This window comes from Tribolium madens, unplaced genomic scaffold, assembly GCF_015345945.1.
Source record: "Tribolium madens isolate multiple individuals breed KSU strain unplaced genomic scaffold, Tmad_KSU_1.1 Scaffold_91;HRSCAF=231;Tcas5.2_LG7, whole genome shotgun sequence".
NCBI lineage: Eukaryota > Metazoa > Arthropoda > Insecta > Coleoptera > Tenebrionidae > Tribolium > Tribolium madens.
This window is the reverse complement of record NW_025401063.1, coordinates 2875163-2902374: the sequence shown is the minus strand read 5'-3', so window position 1 is coordinate 2902374 and position 27212 is coordinate 2875163. Positions and strand designations below refer to the sequence as shown.

Sequence of the window (27212 nt, the reverse complement as noted above, 5' to 3'; positions counted from 1 at the left end):
TGAATGTAAAGAAAAAATAAATTAAACAAAACAAAATACTAAAAACTATAGCTATAAAATCAGAAAAAACTACTTTTTTTTAATACTTATTTTTCACATTCGAGAGAATTTCGAAAAAAAAATACACAGAGTGATTTAAACAACGCTGAAAGTCGTCTATTAACCAAAAATTAAAAAAAAAACAAGTTAAAGGATAAATGAATACGACAAAATGTGAATAACAAAATACTAAAAACTATTGCTATAAAATCAGAAAAAAACACTTTTTTCAAATATTTTTTGTCTAAGTTAGGCTTATAAGTATAGTAAATAATCCTTTAAAAACATAAATTGTTAATTTTAGTAAATAATTATAATAGCAAAGTTTTCAAGTTATTTTCAGAAAAAAACATTACACTTTTAAAGTTTCATAATGCGCTAAGGTTTTTTTCTGAGAATCAAATTGTACAAGTCATTCCAATTCCAAAAAATTCCTGATTTCTGAGAAAAAAATTAGTAACTCCATTAGAATTCTTGTAATTTCTACGAGTAGTAATCCAAAAATTACTTGCAAACAATTTAATTTAAATTTTAATTTAATTCTAGAAATTTCAAAAGGTGATGCTAGAGGACAAAAAGTGCAAACAATAACTCAGCTCGGCCTTATCCAAATGTTTATAGTTTCTAAAATATAGTAACAAATAGACAAATATGATCTCTAAGGTTTATTCCTGAGTTAAGTTAATTGAGTTAAAGTTACTAAAAACTTTTTTTTTGTCGAAAATACCAAAGAATTTTATCAAATGTCATTCACTATGTAATCTTTGAAATAAAGTGGTAGATTTCACCCTTTATATTTGAGAAACTATAAACATTTGCATAAAGCAAGTTGAGTTATTTTGACTTTTTTAGAGCTGTAGTAACAGTTTTTAAAATTTTTGCACAACAACGTAATGTATTTATTTATTAAAATTTAATTTAGGTCAATAATGATAATAATGATTTTACTAAATAAGGTACAAGACCTTAAGAAATAAAACTTTTGATTACAAGATACTATTGTTTTAAAAATGACTAAAAGATTAGATACACTCAAATTGCTGTATTTTCCAATAAAACTAACTTTGATAAGAAAAAATCGTTTTATTAAAACACGCAAACACTTTTGATTTTACGAAATATTATTGTTTTGAAAATAATTAAGAAATTAAAAATACCCACTTAAATTGCTGATTTTGTAAAATGACTAATTTGACCTCAATAAAAAACTGTATAAATAGGAAAGCAAGTTGCAATATGCTTGCAGTCAAATATTTTTTGTTCGTTCAAAATGTTACGAATTACATATTTTCTGTTCATCTCTCTTTTCAGTAACTGTTTATGTCTTCAAGATGGTAAATTTAAAACAAGTAATTTTTCAAGTTCACTTATTGATTCGTTACGATTTAGACTACTATTGGCGAGAATATACCTACGGAGAGGTGCCCTCAGATGCTATAGTCGGAGGCCAAAATAGTGAAGGTTTGAACATTTATATTGGACAAGCGTACATACATGGCTATGGTGACATAGTCACTGAAATTTTTTCTGGAATACAAGAAGTATATGCTACTACTGGAACTGGAACTGGAGCTGGAATAGTGAAGACAACAGAAGCTATAAAAGTATGTAATTAACGGAACACAATGTGGTTTTTTGTTGGTCAACAATAATGCTTTTCTAGATACTTTGTGGCCCTCAACAGAACTTATATTGGACAAGAACAAGTACTTCTGCTGTTCACTCACTACTTGTTAATCATGATGCTGTAATTGGTGGATATCAACTCTATTCTAACGAAACCCGTGGTACATTAAGCATTGGAAGAACCACTGCACAAAATAAAATCGGAAGAATTGATACTTTTCACCAATATCCTCATTTATACTTTAATAATAATACACAAGAGGGTGAKGTAACAGAWTTTGAAATACTTTTATACAACAAAAATAAAAATATAGACAGTAAGTCCGATAACAACAGCAAAAAATAGCCAATGTGTTTTAAAAGCTAAATTACAGTAGTAATCTAGTGTATTAAAAAATAAGGTTTAGTAGATAATAAATGGCTACTTATTTTGAAATGTTTCATCTAAGCTTTTCTTGTATAAAAAAATAAACAAACAAAAACTGACTTCAAAGCTTATTAGAAAAAATTAACTAGTTATTTGGCAAGAAAAAGTCAAAAAAAATTTACTTATTTGAAAATATACTTATGTCTTTTATTCTAAAATGTTAATTTCACAAGTAATTATTAATATAGTTTTCAGAAACAAACATTACTCTTCCAAATCATCGTAAAACAGTTTTTTGTGAGGCCTACAACTTTTAAAAAAATGTGATTCCAATTCCAAAAAACTTTGCGAAAATTTATGACTTCTGAGAAAAAATCCAGTAATTCTAAAACAATACTTAAAAATTACTTCCAAATAATTTTATTTATCCGCAAACGTCAAAAAAATGACACTTTTATGACTAAATGACACAGGTAAAAGTTTTACTTCTCAGACATGGAGTAAACACACCTTTTTTCCGCCTAGGCGTTTTCACTTTTACTTGACACTTACTTTGACATTTATCACTGTTGTCTCTTTCTTGTCTCTTTCGCTTTTTCAGCATTTTCTGGAGAGGTACAAGGTAGATTAGCAGCATTCGACATTTTGCACTATAAAGTACACAAGTTATTCATCAGTTAAATCAATCAACACTTCCGAAAATCTCAACACAAATTCCGAAACTGACGCGTGACGTTTGTTATGATTTTATTGCAAAGCGTCCTGATTATAGAGCTGATTTACTTGATTATTGGTGTGTTGCTCTTTTCTCTCCATCTGAATCGTTTGCAGATAAAATAGTATATGTTAATTGGGGAAAAAAGTGAGTTTTCTTGGGCTTTTCAAAAAGACCAATTATTTTTTTAATTGGTTGTTTTGTGATGTTTATTATTGCTCCAACACAGATTGATGATCGTTCAGAGAAAAAAAATTGAACAAACCAGTCGTGTAATAGTATATTACAAAACGAGCGTATAATAACCATTATACGCCAGTAGTATACTATACTTTATCTACGACTACTAAATATTTTTGTTAAAGCTTTTTTGTTGGAAAATTTTGTTACATTAAGTATGTTAAGAAACAGATATACGACACACACATTCAAAGTTGGTAATGGCTCTGTGTCGATGCTGGTTGCCTTCCAATTTTTTTTTTATATGTACAGAACTGAATTGAAAATATTTAGTGGTTTACACGATGACATTTTAAAAACCAATAATTTATTGTAGCAAAGCAATATAATATTATAGCTAAATCAAGGAAGCTTCTGACAGCAGTGATTAATGACTCATTAATCACTGCCGTGATTAATGGGTATTAGTGATTAATGAGTCATTAATCACTGCTGTGATTAATGGGTATTATTAAGATCGAGCAAACAGACCTATAAAGGGTACATTATGCAATAGTCGTGGATAAAATAATTAATTTGAAATCTATTTTTTTAAAAGCATTGTATAAATATCAAAACAAGTTGCGTCAAACATTTTTTGTTTGTTCAAAATGTTACGAATTACACATTTTCTGTTCATGTTTTTCTTGAGTAACTGTTTTACCCTTTACCCCAAATCCTTAGATCTTCTATAATGATAATTTAACAGAGTGGTCAACAAACGTTTATGATATACTTTTATACAAGAAGAATTAAAAATAGAGATAGTAAATCAGCTAACAACAGCAAAAAAATCCAATGCGGTCCAAAGGCTAAATTACAGTAGTAATCAACAATGTAAAATATTAAATTAAATTAAATAAAAAAAAAACTGACATCAACGCGTGTTAGAAAAAAGTGCTAGTTATTTTGCAAGAAAAAACCTAAAATTTTAAATTTATTTGTAAATACTCTTTAATTATAAGTTATAACATTTCTGTTATAACATATTCATTAAAAAAATATATTGTTATTTTAACAAGTAATTATTAATATAGTTTTTAGGATATTTTCAGAAACAATCATTTTTAAAACTTTTGAAAAAATGTAGGTAATTTAAATTTCAAAAAAAATACGGAAATTCATGATTTCTAAGAAAGAAGCTGGTATTTCAAAAACAATACTTTCTAGTAATCAAATAATTACTTTCAAATAATTTCATTTTAATTTTAATTAAATTCTAGAAGTTTCAAAAGGTGATGCTAGAGGATAAAAAATGTAAAAAATGACTCAACTCGCCTTATCCAGTTAGTTTCTGAAATATAGAGACAAATAGAAAATATAATCTTTAAGGTTGATTTTTGAGTTGAGTTAATTGAGTTAAAATTAACAAAAACAGTTACAGAAAAAGTTTTATTATAAAAATAATTTTGCATTAAATTCTTTTGTCGAAAATACTAAAGAATTTCGCCAAATGTCACCGACTCTGTAATTTTTTGAAATAAAGTGCAAAAGTTAGTTTATATTGCATTTTTTGACGCTAAAAGAGAGATTTTACCCATTATATTTTAGAAACTATAAACATTCGCATAAGACAAGTTGAGCTATTTTAACTTCTTTGGATCCTGTATTTACTTGTTAAAACTTATTTTAAGTCAATAACAATAATAATGATTTTACCGGGCAACCCTGTTATAAAAAAAATGTAAAAAGTCCCCATCGATCCCACATCTGCAAAAAAAGTTATTCAAGATCAAAGGTTGCGAAAATGTTTTTTTTTACATTTTTCAGCCAAACGGTAAGTTTTATCATAAAAATACATTAGATAAAAATTATAGAGCATGCAATTCTCTATAAAAAATGTCTTCACATTTTTTTCTTAAGAGCAACCATTTCTGAGATATAGCAATTTAAAAAGTTGTGTTCTTCATATATGAACACGTTATGAGGTAGTGTACTTGGCGCGTTTTTTTAACTGGTTTCCCCGGTAGGCCTATTTCACGATCTATTGAGGTTCTTTTTTAGGCTTTATGCGAATTATTGAATGTGTTGATTGCCCGGACTATAGGTAAATAATAAAGTGTAGATAAGAAATTGTTTCATCAAAACACAATAACTTAAGATTACAAGATACTATTGTTTTAAAAATGATTAGAAGATAAGATACACTCAAATTGCTGTATTTTCTAATAAAACTACGTAACTTTAACTAAAATGTTACAAATTACACTTTTTTTGTTCATCTCTCTCTTCAGTAACTGTTTATGTCTTCAAGATGGTAAATTTAAAACAAGTAATTTTTCAAGTTCACTTATTGTTTCGTTACGATTTAGACTACTATTGGCGAGATTATACCAACGGAGAGGTGCCCTCAGATGCTATAGTCGGAGGCCAAAATAGTGAAGGTTTGAACATTTATATTGGACAAGCGTACATACATGGCAAGGGTAACATAGTCACTGAAATTTTTTCTGGAATACAAGAAGTATATGCTACTACTGGAACTGGAGTTGGACCTGGAATAGTGAAGACAACAGAAGCTATAAAAGTATGTAATTAACGGAACACAATGTGGTTTTTTGTTGGTCAACAATAATGTTTTTCTAGATACTTTGTGGGCCTGGACAAAATTTATATTGGACACGCACAAATAGAAATACTGTTCACTCACTACTTGTTAATCATGATGCTGTAATTGGTGGATATCAACTCTATACTAACACAACCCGTGGTACATTAAACATTGGAAGACACATTGCACATAATAAAATCGGACGAATTGATACTTTTAACTTATATCCTTATTTATACTTTAATAATAATACACAAGAGGATTTTGAAACAACTTTTGAAATACTTTTATACACCAAAAATAAAAATATAGATAGTAAATCCGATAACAATAGCAAAAAATAGCCAATGTGTTTTAAAAGCTAAATTACAATAGTAATCAACAGTGTATTAAAAAATAAGGTTTAGTAGATAATAAATGGCTACTTATTTTAAACTTCGTTTTATCTAAGTTTCCCTTATACAAAAAAATTAAACCAAAAAAAAAACTGACATCAACGCGTATTAGAAAATAGTGCGAGTTATTTTGCAAGAAAAAGTATACTATTTTAAATTTATTTGTAAATACTCATATCTTTTATTCTAACTTTTCTGTTATAACATGTTCATTAAAAAAGTATCTTGTTAATTTCACAAGTAATTATTAATATACTCGTAGTTTTCAGCAGTGGCGGCTCGTCAGGGGCGGCAACATAGGCAGTGCCTATGCGATACGATGAAAGTCGTCTATTAACTAGAAATTAAATAAAAACAAGTTTAAAGATAATGTAAAGGTAAAAAAAAATAAATCAAACAAAACAAAATACAAAAAACTAGCTATAAAATTAGAAAAAAACCTGTTTTTTTTAAATATGTCTTATCTAAGTTAGGCTTATATAGTAAATAGTCAGAATTGAAAAAATTATTTTATTGAAAAAATAAAATAAAATAATACAACAAAAATTTAATTTAAAAACACATATTATTGTTAATTTCACTAATTAATTATTAATAGAAAAGTTTTCAGGCTATTTTCAGAAAAAATCATTACACTTTTGAACATCGTAATGCACTAAAGTTTTTCCGTCGTTCCAATTCCAAAAATTCCTGATTTCGGAGAAAAAAAAATAGTAATTCCACCACAATTCTTGTAATTGCTAGTAATCTAAAAATTACTTGCAACCAATTTTATTTTAAGACTAATTAAATTCTAGAAATTTTAAAAGGTGATGCTAGAGGATAAAAAATGCAAGAAAAAAACTCAGCTCGCTTTWTCCAAATGTTTATAGTTTCTGAAATTTAGAAATAAATAGACAAATTTGATCTCTAACGTTTATTCTTGGGTTGAGTTAATTGAGTTAAAATTAGCAAAAACAGTCACAGAAAAAGTTTCATAAAAATAATTTTTAACTAATTTTTTTTGTTGAAGACACCAAAGAATTTCGACAAATGTCACCGAGCATGTAATCTTTGAAATAAAGTGCAAAGGTTAGTTTATATTGCATTTTTTGACGCCAAAGAGAGATGTTACCCTTTATACATATTTCAGTTATTTTGACTTCCTCACCTTAGGAAAATTTTTACACAACTATGTAAATCGTCCTGTATTAATTTTAAGTYACTAATAATAATAATGATTTTATTACATAATATAGTGTAGATAAGAAATTGTTTCATTAAAGCACAATAACTTTCAATTACAAGAAACTATTGTTTTAAAAATTATTCAAAAATTAGATACACTCAAATTGCTGTATTTTCCAGATATTTAACTTTGATAAAAAAAATCATCTTACTAAAACACTCAAAGACGTTTGATTTTACAAGATATTATTGTTTTAAAAAAATTAAAAGTACCTATTCAAGTTGCTGATTTTGAAAAATGATTATTTTGACATCTACATATTCTTGTTAAAGCACTATATAAGTATAAAAACAAGTTGCAATATGCTTGCAGCCAAACATTTTTTTTTGTTCAAAATGTTACGAATTACACTTTTTCTGTTCATCTTTCTCTTCATTAACTATTTATGTCTTCAAGACGGTAAACCTAAAACAAGTAATTTTTCAAATTCACTAATTGTTTCGTTACGGTTTAGACTACTATTGGCGAGAATATACCAACGGAGAAGTGCCCCCAGATGCTATAGTCGCAGGCCAAAATAGTGATGGTATAAACATTTATATTGGGACAAGTGTACATAGACAACCATGGTCTCATGATCGGTGAAATTTTTTCTGGAATACAAGAAGTATATGTTCCTATTAACGGAATAAAAAAGGCAACAGAAGCTACACAACACAAAAAAAGACATCAACGCGTATTAGAAAAAATTGCTAGTTATTTTTCAAGAAAAAGTATACAATTTTAAATTTATTTGTAATACTCATGTCTTTTATTCTAACTTTTCTGTGTTATGTTCATTAAAAAAAATATATTGTTAATTTTACAAGTAATTATTAATATAGTTTTCAGGCTATTTTCAGAAACAAACATTACTCTTTCAAATCATTGTAAAATTAATGATTTCTGCAAAAAGACTCAGTAATTCCAAAACAATAATTTTTTTAGTAATCTAAAAATTACTTCCAAATAATTTCATTTTAATTCTAATTAAATTCTAGAAATTTCAAAAGGTGATGCTGGAGGATAAAAAATGTAAAAAATAATTCAGCTCGCCTTATCCAAATGTTAATAGTTTCTGAAATATAGAGACAAATAGACAAAAAAACTCTGAGGTTGATTCTTGAGCTAAGTTAATTAAGTCAAAATTAGCAAAAACAGCTACAGAAAAAGTCTCATTATAAAAATAATTTTGCATCAAATTCTTTTGTCGAAAATACCAAAGAATTTCGTCAAATGTCACCGACTAAGTAATTTTTGAAATAAAGTGCAAAAATTAGTTTATATTGCGTTCTTGACGCTAAAAGGGAGATGTTACCCTCTATATTTCAGAAACTATAAACATTCGCATAAGACAAGTTGAGCTATTTTAACTTCTTTGGAGCTGTACTAGCACCTCTTAAAATCTTTGCACAACTATGTAAATCATCCTGTATGAATATGTTAAATTTTATTTTAAGTCAATAATGATAATAATGATTTTACTAATAGTTCGGGCAAATTAGCTTAAAAAAAGTCCACACACTTTGAACTAAATAATTTATTTCTAATTTAAAAGAATTTAAAATACTTTAACTTCAAAAAAATCATTACTCAATAACTATTATACCGATTTTCTTCAAATAAAGACCATTCTAAAGGTATGAACTTGTCGTTTAGAATGATATAAAATTTGAAATTGAATATTGGCAAACTTTTCTTAAAACAGTGTTTGAAGAAGTTTAAAGTAAATCGAAATAATCTAAAAAAACCCTAGAAGTAATTTTTTTTTTCATCATTACCATCGTGTAGAGTATCTCTTTATTAGTTATAATCTAAATTTTTAAAAGAATATACCGAGTAGTTTTCAAGATATGATTTTTGAAGTTAAGATTTGCTAATCAAGTAGGAGAAATGCATGTTAATCTTACTTAAAATTGCATTTTGTCTTTGTATTTGTTTAAAAATGGTCAATTGCACCTTCCTTGTTCAAATTAGAATAAACAAAAACTCTTTCTTTACTTAAAACAAACAAAGAGTACCTGTGTACTAATTAAAGCAACAACAATTACTTGTACCCAGCAGGAAGATGAAGAAGAAGAAGAAGAAGAAGAAAGAAAAGAAGAAGACGAAGAAGACAGTACACTTGAAGTACCATCAGATAACTATCAATCAGACGAATAATTTTCCTCATTATTATTCATAATTTACATCGCTTTTATCATCTTCAATAGTACCATTTGTCATTAGATACAATATTTTTTAATTAAACAGAACCTCAATAGATCGTGAAATAGGCCTACCGGGAAAACCACGTTAAAAAAACGCACCCAAGTACACTACTTCACAAGTGTCGTGGAAACGTGGGCATAATATGAAAAACACAACTTTTTAAATCGCTATATCTCAGAAATGGTTATTCTTAGGAAAAAAAAGTATATAACCATTTTTATAAAAAATTGCATGCTCTATAATTTTTGTCTGATGTATTATTATGATAAAACTTACCGTTTGGCTGAAAAATTGAGAAATGCAGGATCGATGGGGACTTTTCATAATGGGGTCCCAACATTCGTACCAATTTTCAGCTTTAAGCAAATTATTGTAACCTAGAATGGGTTCATTGCCCGGACTATAGGTAAATAAAATAGTGTAGATAAGAAATTGTTTTATCAAAGCACAATAACTTTAGATTACAAGATACTTTTGTTATAAAAATGATTAAAAGATTAGATACACTCAAATTGCTGTATTTAAACTAATTTTGATAAGCAAAAATCGGTTTAGTAAAACACGCAAAAACTTTTGATTTTACGAAATACTATTGTTTTGAAAATAATTAAGGAATTAAAATTAAGTACCTACTTAAGTTGCTGATTTTGTAAAATGACTAATTTGATATCTTTTTTTGTTAATACGCTGTATAAATATCAAAACAAATTGCAATATGCTTGCAGTCAAACATTTTTGTTTGTTCAAAATGTTACGAATTACACATTTTTTGTTCATCTTTCTCTTCAGTTGCTGTTTATGTCTTCAAGATGGTAAAGTTAAAACAAGTAATTTTTCAAGTTCACTTAATGTTTCGTTACGATTTAGAATACTATTGGCGAGATTATACCAACGGAGAAGTGCCCCCAGATGCTATAATCGGAGGCCAAAATAGTGAAGGTGTAGACATTTATATTGGACAAGTGTACATCCCAAACAATGGTCTCCTGATCGGTGAAATTTTTGCTGGAATACAAGAAGTATATGTTCCTATTAAGGGAGTAAAGAAGGCAACAGAAGGTATAAAAGTATGTAACCAACAGAACACTATATGGTTTTTTGTTGGATAACAATAATGTTTTTCTAGATACTTTGTGGCCCTCAACAAAGCTTATATTGGGAATATGCAAATAATTCTACTATTCATTCACTACTTGTTAATCATGATGCTGTAATTGGTGGAGTTCAATTCGACTCTGACACTTCTCTTGGTACAGTACACATTGGAAGATTAACTTCACATGACAAAGTTGGAAGAATTCCTAGCTGGGCCGAAAATCCTTGGATGTCCTTTTATGATACTCAAACAGAGTGGTCAACACCAGTTTATGAAATACTTTTATACAAAAAAAAATAAAAATAGAGATAGTAAATCCGCTAACAACAGCAAAAAATATCCAATGTGTTCCAAAGGCTAAATTACAGTAGTAATCAACAGTGTATTAAAAGATAAGGTTTAAAAGATAATAAATGGCTACTTATTTTAAAATTTGTTTTAACTCAGTTTCCCTTTTTGCAAGAAAAAGTCTAAAATTTTAAATTTATTTGCAAATACCCTTTAATTCTAACATTTGTGTTATAACATGTTCATTAAAAAAACATATTGTTAATTTCACAAGTAATTATTAATATAGTTTTCAGGGTATTTTCAGAAACAAACATTACTCTTTGAAATCATTGTAAACCAGTAGAGTTTTTTCTTTAACTTTTAAAGAAACTAAATTGGAAAAATTCATGATTTCTGAGAAAAAAATCCAGTAATTCCAAAACAATACTTTCTAGTAAACTAAAAATTATTCGAAATAATTTCTTTTTAATTCTAATTAAATTCTATAAATTTCAAAAGGTGATGATAGAGGATAAAAAATGCAAAAAATAACTTAGCTCGCCTTATCCAAATATTTATAGTTTCTAAAATATAGAGACAAATAGACAAATATGATCTTTAAGCTTGAGTTCAGCCAAAGAAAAAGTTTCATTATAAAAATAATTTGGCATCAATTTTTTTGACGAAGATACCAAAAAAAATTATCAAATGCCACCGACTATGTAATCTTTGAAATAAAGTACAAAAGCTAGTTTACCTATATTGCATTTTTTGACGCTAAACGGGAAATTTCACTCTTTATATTTCAGAAACTATAAACATTGTCATGAGACAAGTTGAGTTATTTTGACTTCTTTAGAGCTATAATACCTCTTACAATTTTTGCACAACGATGTAAATCGTCCTGTATTTATTTGTTAAAATGTTATTTTAAGTCATTAATGATTTTAATAAATAAAATAGTGTAGATAAGAAATTGTTTCATTAAAACACAATAACTTCCGATTACAAGATACTATTGTTTTAAAAAATATTAAAAGATTAGATACACTCAAGTTGCTGATTTTGTAAAATGAATAATTTGACATCTATTTTTGTTCAAAGACTGTATAAATATCAAAACAAGTCGCAATATGTTTGCAGTCAAACATTTTTCGTTCGTTCAAAATGTTACGAATTACATATTTTCTGTTCATCTTTCTGTTTATGTGTTCAAGATGGTAAATTTAAAACATCTAATTTCTCAAGTTCACTTATTGTTTCGTTAAGATTTAGACTACTATTGGTGGGATTATACCAATTTTTTCAATAATTCAGAAACCATTGTAGATAAAATTACAAAATTTGATAACCTTTATACAACCACACGAATTCAAAGATAAAATGTTGAAATTTTTACTCAGGGGCGTCTTAAACTGTAAAAAGTACCCTAACTATTTTAGCTGTTGGTTTTTGCCACTTTCAGGCACAAAATTCTAAATTCCATAGTTTTTCACAAAAAGAGGTCTCTTGCGTTTTTTCGATACAACTTACCGTTTTAGAGTAAATTCAGTTTACAATATGTGTTACAGACCATAAAGAGAATAAAAATTAAAAAAATTAAATTAAAAAAAAATTAAATTAAAAACGAATTTGATGTCAATTTTTTTGTTTAATCTTTTTTACAAGGGAAACTTAGATAAAAGAAATTTTAAAATAAGTAGCCATTTATTATCTATTAAACCTTATTTCTTTATTACACTGTAATTACACTGTAATTTAGCCTTTGGAACACATTGGCTATTTTTTGCGGTTGTTAGCGTATTTTTATTTTTTTTTGTACAAAAGTATTTCGAAAAATGCTGTTGACCACTCTGTTAGATTATCATTAAAGGACAACCAAGGATTTTCGTCAATGGTAGGTATCGTTCCGATGTGGTCATGTGTATTCGTTCTACCAATGTTTATGGTACCATGGGATCCGTCAGAGTTCTTTGCGTACCCACCAATTACACCATCATGATTAACAAGTAGTGAGTGAAGAGTAGAATTAGTTGTCTCTACCCAATATAAGTTTTGTTCAGGGCCACAAAGTATCTAGAAAAACATTATTGTTGACCAACAAAAAATCTGTTAGTTACATACTTTAAAAACAAAACGATTTTTTCTTAACAAAGTTAGTTATCTCGGAAAATAACCAATTTGAGTGCAACTATTTTTTAAATAATTTTCAACACAATAGTATCTTGTAATTGAAAGTTATTGTGTTTTAATGAAAAACATTCTTATCTACACTACCTTGTTCAGTAAAATTATTATTATCATTATTAACTTAAAACAAAATTTTAATAAATAATTACAAGACTATTTACATAGTTGTGCAAAAATTTTAAGAAATGTTAGTACAGCTCTAAAAAAAGTCACAATAACTCAACTTGCCTTATGCGAATGTTTAGAGTTTCTGAAATATAAAGGTTGAAATCTCCTTTTTAGCGTCAAAAAAATGCAATATAAACAATTTTTGCACTTTATTTCAAAGATTACATAGTCGGTGACATTTGATACAACTTCGACAAAAAAAATTGATGCAAAATTATTTTTATAATGAGACTTTTCCTGTGGCTGTTTTAGCTCAATTAACTCAACTTGAGAATAAATCTTAGAAACCATTCTCTAGCATCTTTTTGAAATTTCTAGAGGCAAAATAAAATTATTTGGAAGTAATTTTTAGATTACTAGAAAGTATTGTTTTGGACTTACTGGATTTTTTCTTAGAAATCATAAATTTGCCCAAAATTTTTTGTAATTAGATATACATTTCTTTTAAAGTTTAAAAAAAACTTTACTGCTTTACAATGATTTTTTTAATGAACTTGTTATAACAGAAAAGTTAGAATATAATACTATAAATCACTCGTTTGTCAGCTATAAATAAAAAAAAAATTCTCCAATTAAAAAAACCACAAAAACATTTCTTGGGCTTTTCAAAAAGACCAATTATTTTTCTAATTGGTGTTTTGTGATGTTTATTATTGCTCCAACATGGATTGATGGTCGTTCAGAGAAAAGAAATTGAACAAACCAGTCGTGTAAATATATTAAGCCTACGGGAATAGTTTATTGGCAGCTATAAATGTTTGGAAGTCGTGATCTAAGCGCATTTCGCACATTCAAATGCCATTCGGGACATTTATCTTTGGTTGTTTGAATCTGGAACTTAATTTGTACTTAAATGTAGTAAAATTTACTAGAAAATTATAGATTTTTTTGAAATTAAATTTTTCAGAGTTGGTCAAAAATGGTGGAGGCGCCGGGTTAAACACAAACAAACATTTTTTCAGCTTTTTAGATTACAATAGGGCAAAATTTCCTCACCTACAACATTATTTAAGCTAATTACAAAACTGTAAATTATTTTGTGTTTAAATGTAGTAAATTTTACTACAACATTTTTAATTTTGTTTTTTTGAAAAATGGTGGAGGCCCCGGGACAAAACACAAACCAAAGCATTTTTTCAACTTTTTATTACTAAAATATAGCAAAACTCCCTCACCTGCAACATTATCTAATCTAATTACAATTCTTTCAAGTTTAATGTAGAGTGAGTACACTTTAAAAGCATTTTAATTAAAGCAAGTCCGCATTTAAAATGCGAATTATAACAAAAACAAAGCAACGGATACCTTTATAAAAATGTTAATAAATACTTTTAACGGCACGAAAATTCCCCGAATGATGACCCCACAATTCATAATTAGCATTTCCATTACGTTGTTTACTGGAAAAAAATGAAAATTGCTTCCACAAGCTCGTGCGATGAGATTAAAATTGCCGATCAAAACACTCGGCAAATATATGTGTAGGGGGGAATAAATTACACGGTTTATCGCCACCACACCCGTTTTTCGAACACGCATTATCAATGTTGAGTTATAGAAAGTTGTGTTAATGTAATTAGGTTCCATTCGGGCGCTTTAAATCACCAAAAGTCGAACGCACAAAGGCCGAAGCCAGAACTAGGAACAATTATTGCCAAGGATGCGTTCGGTGACTCCATTAGGGAACAATGAAGCTTATTCTCATGAAATTGCACCACTTTGCATTCACTAATACATTTTTTGATATAATTTATACAGGGCTGTTTTGTTTTTATCGTTACAAATTTAAAACAGGTAAAAAAACATGCAATTTTAAGACAAAAGTTTCCTATAAACATGTTATGTAAGGGAGCTACACTTTTTGAAAAGGGTATGTTTTTTAATACGGTTGTATCGAAAAAACACATGAGACCTCTTTTTTGTGAACACTATGGAATTTCGAATTTTGTTGCTGAAAGTAGCAAGAAACTTCAGCCAAAATAGAATAGAGTATATATTATCCTAACTCAAGTTTAAAAAATATACCAAAAATATAGGATTTTCAACTTAATTTGCTAATTTTTTTGGCCCATTTGGGTGATATTTTACTTGAAAAAAGCAAAAATAATGTCGTTTTCGACCACTAATTTGGCTAATTTAGCAAAATTTTGTGAAAATAAATTAGTTTTGGCTTAAAAGCGTTTTTATTCGCTTGAAAATAGATGGAGATAATATAATTTTTTTTTATTTTTGGGCATGTTTTGATCAAAAACAATTAAATTGTTTTTTCAAAGTTAGGCAAAAACCACCATTTTCTATCTAATTAGGAAATTTCTTACCTTGCTTGAGAAAAATGTCGCAAAGGAAAAGTGTTTTTTAACTAAAAAAGTCAAAAATAAGGTCATCTTTGACCAAATTTGGTCATTTTTGCCAGAATTTTACAAAAATCTTTAAAAAACCGCTTTTAACTCAAAAACATGTTAAACACTCCAAAAGAAGCACTAACTTGGTGATTTTTTGATTGTGAATAAAATTTTTTGAAAAAAAAAATTGATTTTTAAGGTCACAAAACTAAAACACACTAAAATAGAACGTTAATTTAGTGACTTTGTGGCCTATTTTAGCAAAATTTTGCGAAAAAAAGAAGTTTTTAGCTCAAAAACATGCTTTTACTCTCACAAATGTCAAAAGTAGCATAATTTTCGATCTAATGTAGTAATTTTGGCCTTTATAAGCAAATTTTTTTATAAAAAGCTCCAAAACTTATTGAAACGGCAAAAATAGTATCATTTTCGATCTAATTTGGTAAGTTTTGGTCTGTTTTATCAAAAAAATTCAGTTTATTAGCTCAAGAATGTATTTAACTGCTTAAAGAAGCAAAAATGGCACAATGTTTACTCATTTTTCGACTAGTTTGGACAATATTTTGCCAAAAAGATTGCATTTCTGACTAAAGAACTTTCTTAAACGCTTGACAAAGTGAAAAATAACATCATTATCGATTTAATTTCGTGATTTTTTATCTTGTCCTAATGAAGTCTCATTCAAAATTTGAGTTTTTCTCTTAAAAACATGCTAAAACGTTCAAAAAGCAAAAATACTATGATTTTCAACCAAATTTAACTTTTTTTTTCGAAAAAAGAACACAACAAAGCAACTGTAACTTAAACTTTAAAATTATTTTACTCAAAAACGGTAAGTTGTATCGAGAAAACGCCAGAGACCTTTTTTTTGTGGGAAGCCATAGAATTTTGTTGCTGAAAGTGACAAGAAACTTCAGCCAAATAGTTAAAGAGTGCTTTTCATTCTAAACTTCCCCAGTTTAGGACACCCCTGATTAAAAATTTCAACATAACTTTTCAACTGTACCAAATTTTGTAATTTTATTTAAAATAGTTTCTGAAATATTAGAGAAAATCTATTAAAATATGCACCCCTTTCAGGGAGTATAGCTCCCTTACATAATATTTTTCAATACATGTTCATAGGAAACTTTTATCATTCTTTCACCTATTTTAAATTTGTAACAATAAAAATGGAACACCCTGTATGTTTTTTGTTCGTGGACTAAATAAATTGCGAAACCTGCGAGGAACAAGCTGAAAGTTTTTTTTTTCTCGTGCTCTAGTCGAGTGAAAATTGGTATTTAATTTTAAAATAATAGCTGTAATTAACGTTTATGATTAACTGTAACTGCTGATGGCAGCTGTATAGTCGAAACGATGTAGTTTCCAATTGAAAGTTGCAATTTTAAGACTTTTAAACGAACTTTTACAGTAAATGACTTAAATGTCACAAACATTGCGCTAAATTAGTACGAAAGCAAAAAAATTAATAGAAAAGTCACCAGCAGCTTTCTTAAATTGGTGAAAAAAATAAATAAATTCTTAGTTTTACGTTAGGCCAAACTCACCACTTATTTGTCCACTTTAAAACTAATAAAACAATGTTTTTGTTTTTTTCCGAAAGTTTGATTTTAATTCAAAACCGGTCTTTTCGCTTCGAGTAAATCCAACTAAATTCGGTGTTTTATGTAAAAACTAAAGCAAAACAAAACGGGGAACTTTTCCGCAAATAGTTTGTAATCCCTTTGCACACAATTCAAAAACAACTCTGAGGAGCATGTTTGCCTGACAATCCATTTAATATTCAAAACCGTGCTCGAAATGATGTTCCACACGATGCACACGCCGTTTTTGAATCGAGGGATAAAAACAAGGGCAAGTAAGTGGCTCATTATTATAGTCCGTTTTGTTCCCAATGCATTCCTCTATTCGGTTTTAATTTCACATTACTATTTAAATAAGTCTTTCTGTTGCGCACTTGCATCAAAAAATGTGGTTTATTGAAGYCGTCTAGACTGGGTTCTTGGCGTTTCTAATATTTTTCTATTCATTTATTTATTTTCCACTTCATGAGTTGCCAAATGTCGGACTAAAATAGAAATGGCAGAATAAACAAAAACCGGAATCTTAATCAACTTGGGTCAACGACTCAGAAACGGAGTCAGACAGTGGTGTAAACAAATGTTTTATTTTATCATTAAACTCAACTTGTTTTGTACAAAAAATAATAATAATAATAATTGAAACACTGGCTTCATATTTTGAAAACTAAAACTGAAGAAAAAAAATTGTTTTAGTAATAAAATGTGATAAAAATCTTGCTTATGCTTGTATTTTCAATGTTTTGTTTTTTTTTTTATGTTTCCTTGGATTTCACTACTTTAATCATGTAATTGAGACTTAACTTAAGCAAAACAAATTTGAATTTTAAGTCAAAAACTTCCTAATTCCAACAAACTTCAAAATAAATGCATTAAAAGTAATAACACTTAACGCACTAACTTGAATTGGCTAAAATTTCATCTTTCTTGTATTTTAAAATCTATAATTAAAGAGAAAAAGCTGATTTGTTTATCAAAATTATAAAAAAAATATCTTTTTTAGTGTAGATAAAGATTAGCAGCTTTTTTCTTTTCTAGAAAAAAAGCAAACAAGTTACCTCTTTGTATTATTCTATTTTTTACAAAAAATCTATATTTTATTTGATTTATATTATACATAGTTTGTTTCTCTAGCAAATTTCGTTAAATTAACAAAATTTTACTTTTGCGGACTGTTTATGTTGATTTTTCTTAAATCCCAAAATATATTACTAGTTTTGTTTGTATTTTTTGTTTCATTCAATATTGTTTCCATTTCTAATTCCTTAAATTATATGAAAATTTAAAAAATATATGCAATTAACATTACACAACTTTCACTATTTTAACTTTACGGACAATTTTAGGTAAATAATGACACATGAATGCAGAAAAGTAGTACTTTAAGGACTATATTTCGTTCGCTTTACGGACAATTAAAAAAATAATGTTCTTCGACTAGGAATTTATGAAGTAAGGATTTTCTGACTTTCAATAAACTTCATTAAAATAACTTAAGAAACTACAAAATGTGTGTGCATTTGGTCTTGCTTCCTGGTAGATTTTTTAATGTTTAGTTTGAGTTATTTATGTTTCTTTCATCAAATTTTAACGTAACTTTTATTGAAACACTAATTAAAAACTAAACAAAATATGACAAAAAGAGATTTGATATGCATTATTTTGCAAATTTTTTGGATTGTTATGATTTTTAATCAAAAACTTCCTAATTCCAACAAACTTAAAAAAAATGCACTAAAAATTAATAACAATTAAAGCACTAACTTGAATTTGTTAAAATTTATTTTTTTTTAATTTGTTGATTAAAATTATAATAAATTTAAAAAAAAACATCTTTTTTAATGTAGATAAAGATTAGCAACTTTTTACTTTTCTAGAAAAGAGCAAAGAAGTTTATTTGATTTTTATGATACATAGTTTGTTTCTCTAGCAAATTTTGTTAAATTAACAAAATTTTACTGTTGCGGACTGTTCATGTTAATTTTTCTTAAATCCCAAAATATATTAATTGTTTTGTTTGTGTTTTTTATGTTTCATTCAATATTGTTTACATTTCTAATTTTTAAATTATGTATACAACCTGCACTATTTTAACTTTACGAACAATTTTAGGTAAATAATGACATATGAATCCAGAAAAGTAGTACTTTACGGACTATATTACGGACGATTAAAAAAACAAAGTTCTTCGACTAGGAATTTATGAAGTAAAAGTTTTCTGACTTCAATAAACTTCATTAAAATAATTCAAGAAACTACAAAATGTGTGTGCATTTGGTCTTGCTTCCTAGTAGATTTTTTAATGTTTAGTTTGAGTTCTTTATGTTTCTTTCATCAAATTTTAACGTAATTTTTATTGAAACACTTAATTAAAAACTAAACAAAATATGACAAAAAGAGATTTGATTTGCATTATTTTGCAAATTTTTTGGATTGTTATGAATTTTAATCAAAAACTTCCTAATTCCAACAAACTTCAGAAAAAATGCACTAAAAATTAATAATAATTAAAGCACTAACTAATTTGCTAAAATTTTATCTTGTTTCTCTTTCGAAACTTAAAACTAATGAGAGAAAGATAATTTGTTGATGAAAATTGTACAAAATTTAAAAAACATCATTTTTAATGTAAAAAATTAGCAACTTTTGTATTATATTTCTATGTATTATATATTTTTTTAACCTATATTTTATTTGATTTTTGTGATACACAGTTTGTTTTTTTAGCAAGTTTTGTTAAATTAACAAAATTTAACTTTTACGAAGTGTTTTTGTTAATTTTTCTTAAATCTCAAAATATATTACTTATTTTGTTTGTGTTTTTTGTTTCATTCAATATTATTTACATTTCTAATTCTTTAAATTATGTAAAAATTTAAAAAATATATGCAATTAACATTACACAACCTGCACTATTTTAACTTTACGGACAATTTTAGGTAAATAATGACATATGAATCCAGAAAAGTAGTACTTTACGGACTATATTTCGTTCGCTTTACGGACGATTAAAAAACAATGTTCTTCGACTRGAAATTTGAAGTAAAAATTTTCTGACTTTTAAAATAATTCAAGAAACTACAAAATGTGTGTGCATTTGGTCTTGCTTCCTAGTAGATTTTTTAATGTTTAGTTTGAGTTCTTTGTTTCTTTCATCAAATTTTAACGTAACTTTTATTGAAACACTTAATTAAAAACTAAACAAAATATGACAAAAAGAGATTTAAATTGCATTATTTTGCAAATTTTTTGGATTGTTTTGTTAATCAAAAACTTCCTAATTCCAACAAACTTCAGAAAAATAATAATAATTAAAGCACTAACTTGAATTTGTTAAAATCTTTTTTGTCTTTTGAAAGCTAGAACTAATGAGAGAAAGGTAATTTGTGAACGAAAATTCTGAAAAAATTAAAATACATCTTTTTTATGTAGATAAGAATTAGCAACTTTTATATACATAGTATATTTTTTACAAAAAATCTATATTTTATTTGATTTCTATGGCTTGTTTCTTCAGAAAATTTCGTTAAAGTAATTCAAGAAATTACAAAATTTATTCTTTTGCGGACTGTTTTGGTCGATTTTTCTTAAATTCCAAAATATTTTACATTTGTGTGTGTTTTCTGTTTTATTTAATATTATTTACATTTACAAATTCCCAATTTTTTAAATTATGTAAAAATTTGAAAAAATATTTAATTAACATTACACAATCTGCACATTTACTTTACATACTATCTTGTTAACTTTACATACAATTTTAAATAATGACATATGATTCCAGAAAAGTAGTACTTTACGGAATATTTCTATCACTTTACTGACAATTTCAGACACCTTAGTATAATAATTTTCCTATTTTTTGTGTATTAATAAGTTTTATCTTGACACATCCGTAGTCTTACTAAAATTGAGCATTTTCTTGCTGCAAACGATTAAATAATTCTATTATTTAATGTGTGTCCAATTTAATAAATTAATCAAATTGTGTGGTGTACTCGAACTAATTAGCCACCACAAGCTTAGCTTTATAACTGCAGGGATATTTAACTTTGTAATAACTAGACTAGTTTGTATGAATATCTAATCTTTTACATGCAACTTATGTAAATTACGATGTAAATTATGTTCAGACAGTGCATTGTTGCGAATAGGAATGTAAACGTTCTTCATAAATTTTATAAATGTAAATCTTTAGTGGTAACAAGAAAATAAAATTATTATTGCAGACTCTGAAGAGGCATAAAAAAATATAAGGTTGTAATTTTTGGTAGAGTTAAGACTTTTTTAACCAAACAAACAAAATAAAAAACTTGAAAACTTAGAGTTTCTTTAACAAGTCTAATAAAGTGCAATTTATTCTTACGTTATGAATTGTCAAAGAACTCAGTCCAATACAAGTAATTTTTCGTTGAAATTGTCGCCACTCATCTTGAACGATAGAAATGGCATCTTATTGAGAATCACTCAGTTGTAATGGCGGTATTTCAGGCCATTTCATGCGGTCCAGTCTCACTTTTACGCAAAATTACACACGAACACTTCTCAAGCAAAGTTGACGGCATTTCTTTTACAAAAAACCGGCTTCTAATTAATAGAAATTGTTGTGCGAATAATCCCTTTTTTCTCTCCCGCCTTCAAAGAGGCACGAACCCCGAAAACAATTTGGGAGTGATTGGTCCCAGATGGAAATCTCGCCTTAAACGCTTTTTGTGCCATGGACCAATTAACAGAATCACTTAAAGCCGAGTGGAGTATCGATCCTACTTAGTATACATGGCCACATTTGAATCCGAGTATTTTATCCACTTTTGCACCCTTCATTATCATTAACGCGGACTAATGACTTGCACGGATTTAAACGCTGGTAAAGTCGTTAGATTCGAATCTCTCTGCATGAGAAAATGCGTGTCGAGGAGGATTAAGGTGCGTTATTGTATTTTGACTAAATGGGAGTCTGATTATTATGAAAATCGGCGCGAGGCGGGATARAGGGATCATCCCCAATCCCATAAATAAATGGGATTGAATAATAAAAAATCCGGGRCTGCCTCGAATGATAAATAAGAAAAATGGTGAAGCAAACGACGGGCGCCGGCTACATTGAAAATAATGTACTCTTGCTTAAAGTAAAATAAAATAATAATAACTCTCAATAATTTGAATTTCGTATTTATTGTAATCTTTTTTTAGTAACGTTGCATTCTATGTCTTAAATTTTCTATTACTTTATTGTCTCTTTCTTGTTTTTCCATTTTTCAAATTAATTCATTAAGGTTTTTCGTGAAAAACTCCCTAAAAAAATTGTTATTATTTTAAATAGTTCAAAACAACTAAACATTCTACATAAACTTTTTATATATTATTCAAAAAAATTAGGAGTACAAAAACATTTCTTAAATTTTTTGATGATTTTTGAAAGACTGTACCTCAATGTATCTAAATGACAAAAAATATATATGTTGAAGATTCAAGCTTAGATCTTTTGGCAAAAAAATTTCTGAGCTACTGTTATTACGTTAATCGTAAAAAATAGCGTGTGAAAAAAAGTTGTATTTTTTTTCTTTTTTTATCCACGAACTTGGGGAAATTTTTATTAGTCAAAACAATGCATGAATATCGATCTGTCAGCAACCAGTGACCACACAGATAATGTAAAAGTAGTTTTAAAAACTGGAATAAAGTTGCTAAAAAGTGGTTTCGCGATTTTTTGAAAAAAAAAATTTACACTCAACACTGATTTTAAAAAAAAAAAAGAAAAAAGTATCTTTTTTAATTGTTTTGGAAAATTTACCGTGTATTCACAAATATTGATGGGAAGACTAATGTGTCTAAATTTTTTTAGAGCTTGATGTACCCTCAATATCCCTATAAATTTTTAAATCGATTATGGATTTCTGGGACCAAAGTTTTACAAAAGAATTAAAGAATTAATTGTTTCTAGACATTGTGTAATCTTCATCAAAATGAATAAAATAATTTTTCTTCAACATTTTTTAAATAAATAAATTGTAAGAATTATTTTTTTATATAAAAAAATCAAGAAACAATACTGACTAGTTTTTGAGACCATTCAACTTTATAGCATTTTACTCATCTCAAATTAATTAAAAGTTGATACCTTCAAGCTGTATTCAGCAACACTCGATTTACGAACATTTATGCAAAGATCACAAAAAAAGGCAATTTTTTATAATTGTTTTCAATTTTTTTTCAGATTTACCAGTAGTGTATTATTTTTTGAACTTGAAGCATTTTGCAACTTTGAACATGCATTTACACATTTTTTACACTTTCTATCATATAAATTAACGACTTTTGTATTTTTTTACTGGTATTCATTAATTTTTTTATACCTACTATACGAAAAAGTATATTGTTTTTAAATGTTCTAAACATTTAATACATTAAATTCAGCAAAAATAGAGAAGAAGAAAAGAAGATAACGAAATGCGGTTTCTTTTGAACGATAGACGTTCATTTTTTCTGTGGTCCAAAAATATTTTCGTCATTATAGGTAATTCCTATATAGGGTGGCGCAACAAAATTATATTTTTTCTTCTGGAACACCCGGTATATTATGCGCTTATTTGAAATAGTTTTTAATGCTTAGAATATCCATTTTAGGTTTTATGGATCTATCATGGATCGTTTATCATTTATGGGCAATTTTATGAAAAAAATGTACCATTTTTAAAAAATCACAACGGCTTTGCTAGAAAGAAAAAGTGAATAAAAACAATTACAACCATTTTTACTGCGTCTGGTCTTAAATTATTATGCTAAAAATACAATCAATCCTTTACATCTACTGCAGAGTGTTGACATCCGCAAAATATCAATTATCTTGATTTTTTTAAATGAAACACCCTGTATGTTATTACTTTATAGTGTAGAGCTTTCAATAAGCTTTTTAAAAAACCTAAGGTTTTGAAGTCTAAACCTTACCTGTTTTATTGTACACCTTTTTAAACCTAAAAAAATTTTAATTATTTTATTTAGCGATAAAAATTAAGTAGGTTTGCGTTACTTGCTTTTCTAAAAAAAATTGGATATTTTTTTAAAGTTACATTATCACTATACACCAATTAAGAAAACAGGTTGTTTATTGAAATACTGAGTAAAACTCAAGAAACGCTAATTGGAATTTGAATTCAATGCAAGACCTTAATTATAAAAATTTCAAAATTTAATTAATTCTATAGCAAATATTCAAAAATCATGCCATTCCTCGTCTAGTCTGTTATCAATCTATTACAAGCAAAAATAAAAAATAGGGTGTTCCATTTAAATTTTTTAAGGTATTTAACTTTTAACAAACTTCTTAATTCATTAATCTTTACAAATGCAAAACACTACAAAATTGCTACCGTTTTAAATTCTGTACTTTCTTCTTTACCGAAGTAAGAAAAAATTGACTTTTTCTTCTCGCTGGGACCCCCTGTATGTATAAAAAATTGGAAAAGAAATTTTTTGTCATGTGTATTCTTTAAAAATGATTAATTTATCAAGTTTTTGTTTTTGCATTCATTGAAAATATGAAAAGTCGCGCCCACGAAGCAGACAACCGATTTTTTTGATTTTTGCAAGTTTCCACTCCTGATTTTCGCACAATTACTTCGGAATCTTCCAAATCTAGAGCGGATTATAAGCGCGCGACTTAACAGTTTGAAAACAAGAGACTTGTCAAGTAAAATTAGAAACGACAGGACGAATCCTGTTTGGGATTAATTCAGTGCCTACCACTCTTTGAAATGATGTGGAATTTTTTATGTTCAATGTTTGCGCACCGACTTATTAAAAATCTTCAAAGGACTCGTCTCATTTCCCAAGCAAACACGAATTGAAAGAAAAAATTCAAAGTGGTGCATCATTGGCGAAATTGACTCTGAATCGAGGTTCTGTGTTGAGCATTCGGACTGAAACACGATTACCAACTGTCCCAAGTTAAAATTACTTCAGCATTTGGAATTCTACAGCTGCACCGACTTGGGTTGTTGTTCACGGCTGCAGCCGAGATTTAATTACAGTTTCCTGGAGAGTGGGTGAAAAAAATGACCGTTTCTTTCTGATAGGATGCGTGATAAAAAGCTATAAATTCTCATTAGCCCTTGATGGACACACCAACAAGTGGTGGATGTTTGGATTTTTCAAATAAAGTAGTTTTAACTAGAGAAACTTTCACTAGCTAGAAATTGCGATAAGAGATAAATTTTATGGCTTCAATTAAAGTTATCTAGACAAGTAAACCACGTTTAGAGGGTTTTATGCTTTTGAGGGGAAAAATGCACGAATTTCTCCCTAAATCTCGTCATTACAACTCAAATAACCCCTCAAAAAGTGGGTAAACAGATTCACGCGCAACCCCAAATGTAGGCCATCTTTATCGCAATTTCGCCCCTGTTTTCATAAGCAAAGTTTGTATTCGTGTATCGCGCCGCACCCTCTTTAATTGAACGCTTTACCACATTTGTAATCTTCTGTCAAATACACTCATGTTACAAACCGGCATTGCGTATCGTTATTTTGCTATTAAGGCTCTAATTTTCCAAAAAATTTAAGCGTTTCTGAAATTTATTTCAACGTATTTTGCTAGAATTTGTGTAAAAACCGCTTTTATCTTCTTCAATATCTAGTGTAAACTTCATAATCTTCACAAATAAAATGTTCGTAAAGTGAACGAAATAGTTTGTAAAGTAATCCAACTGTTCGTAAAATTGCTACTGTAGTTTGTAAGAATTTAATAAAAGTTTTTGATTTAAAATTTATAACAATCCAAAAATACAGCAAAATACTACAATTCTAGTCTGATTCTAGGGTAAATGCTTTAGTTTTTAATTAAACTTAAATGTTAATAAGATTTTTAAAAATTGAACAAAGTTAGCGAAACATATAAAACAGCAAGGAAATTTGAGAAAAAAATGTATATATTAAGGTTATCCTAGTGTTGCCTAGCTCAAAAAATTAAAATCACCAGATCCGAGTTCAAAAAGTTTACACCTATTTTCCTTATTTTCACCACATTAAATGATTATACAATTAAAATCTTACCAAAATAAGTGTCAAAACTTTACGTTTTTTTTACATAAACTGAGTGGTTAAAACCTAACAGTTTGATAAAAATCATACAATTTAGAGATTTTGGACAATATTTTAAAAAACGGAGTTTTTAGCTTAAAAATCTATTTAAACACTCGAAAAATTCTTAATCCTGTAATTTTTGCAAAAAAAAGAGTTTAATTTGTTAGTTGTTGACCTGAGATTTTAGTACAAAAACATTTCGAACCAAATTTTGTGATCTCTCATTTTTGACTTAATTTTTCTCAAAAACCAGCTAAGTCGAAATAAACAAAATAACTTTAATTTAAATTTAATCATCTAGTTTTTGAACCCGTTTAAATAAAATTTTGACTTTTGCTTTAATCTCAAAAACATTATTAAACATTAAAAGCAAAAATAACACATTTTTTTTCTATTTTGTTGAAATTTTTACGAAATAATTGTTGAAAAACATGCTAAACACTCGAAAAATGCAAAAATAACATAATTTTCGACTTAATTTGTTGCTTTTTAGATTGTTCTAGCGAAGTCTCACAAAAAATCAAGATTTTAGAACAAAAACACGTTTTAAGGAATTTTCAACCAAATTTAGTGTAGTTTTTGAGCCCGTTTAAACAAAATTTTTTAAGAATTTTTGCTTTTATCTCAAAAACGTGATTAAACATTTGAAAAAAGCAAAAATAACACCTTTTTTCCCTATTTTGTTGAAATTTTGACAAAATAATTGCATTTTTTGCTGAAAAATTTGCTAAAACACACAAAAAATGCAAAAATAACATGACTTTAAACTATTTTTTTTTAGAAAGTTTACAAAAAATTAAAATTTTAGAATAAAAACGCGTTTTAAAGTATTTTCAACCGAATTTGGTGGTGCAGTTTTTAAGTCTGTTTGAGCACTTTTGACTTTTGCTTTTATCTTAAAAACGTGATTAAACACTCGAAAAAAGCAAAAAAAAGCAAAATTTTGGCCAAATAATTGCATTCCTTGCTGAAAATGTTGCTAAAACACTCGAGAAAAATAAAAAAATAACATGATTTTTGACTATTTTTTTTGTTTTTTTTTTAGATTGTTTTAGCGAAATTTTACATTAAGATTTTAGAACAAAAACGCGTTTTAAAATTTTGTGGTGTAGTTTTTAAGCCTGTTTGAATAAAATTTTGTGAGACTTGCTT

General features: G+C 27.5%; 4 protein-coding genes across 4 annotated transcripts in view; 3 read left to right on the top strand and 1 right to left on the bottom strand.

The window, feature by feature from the left end:
- The window catches only part of LOC123011737 (Down syndrome cell adhesion molecule-like protein Dscam2), a 197288-nt gene that overhangs the window by 136572 nt on the left and 33504 nt on the right, over positions 1–27212 (bottom strand). The window lies entirely within an intron of this gene.
- LOC123012122 lies at positions 1296–2108 on the top strand. The gene is made up of 3 exons (XM_044409931.1): positions 1296–1373; positions 1429–1643; positions 1703–2108. Exons 1-3 carry the CDS (start codon positions 1310–1312, stop codon positions 2009–2011), a joined length of 588 nt encoding a protein of 195 aa, XP_044265866.1. The 5' UTR covers positions 1296–1309; the 3' UTR covers positions 2012–2108.
- On the top strand, positions 5097–5945 carry LOC123012121. Its single transcript, XM_044409929.1, has 3 exons — positions 5097–5223; positions 5279–5493; positions 5553–5945. Exons 1-3 carry the CDS (start codon positions 5160–5162, stop codon positions 5859–5861), a joined length of 588 nt encoding a protein of 195 aa, XP_044265864.1. The 5' UTR covers positions 5097–5159; the 3' UTR covers positions 5862–5945.
- On the top strand, positions 10040–10858 carry LOC123012123. The gene is made up of 3 exons (XM_044409932.1): positions 10040–10142; positions 10198–10397; positions 10457–10858. The coding sequence occupies exons 1-3, from the start codon at positions 10046–10048 to the stop codon at positions 10724–10726; spliced, it is 567 nt and encodes a 188-aa protein (XP_044265867.1). The 5' UTR covers positions 10040–10045; the 3' UTR covers positions 10727–10858.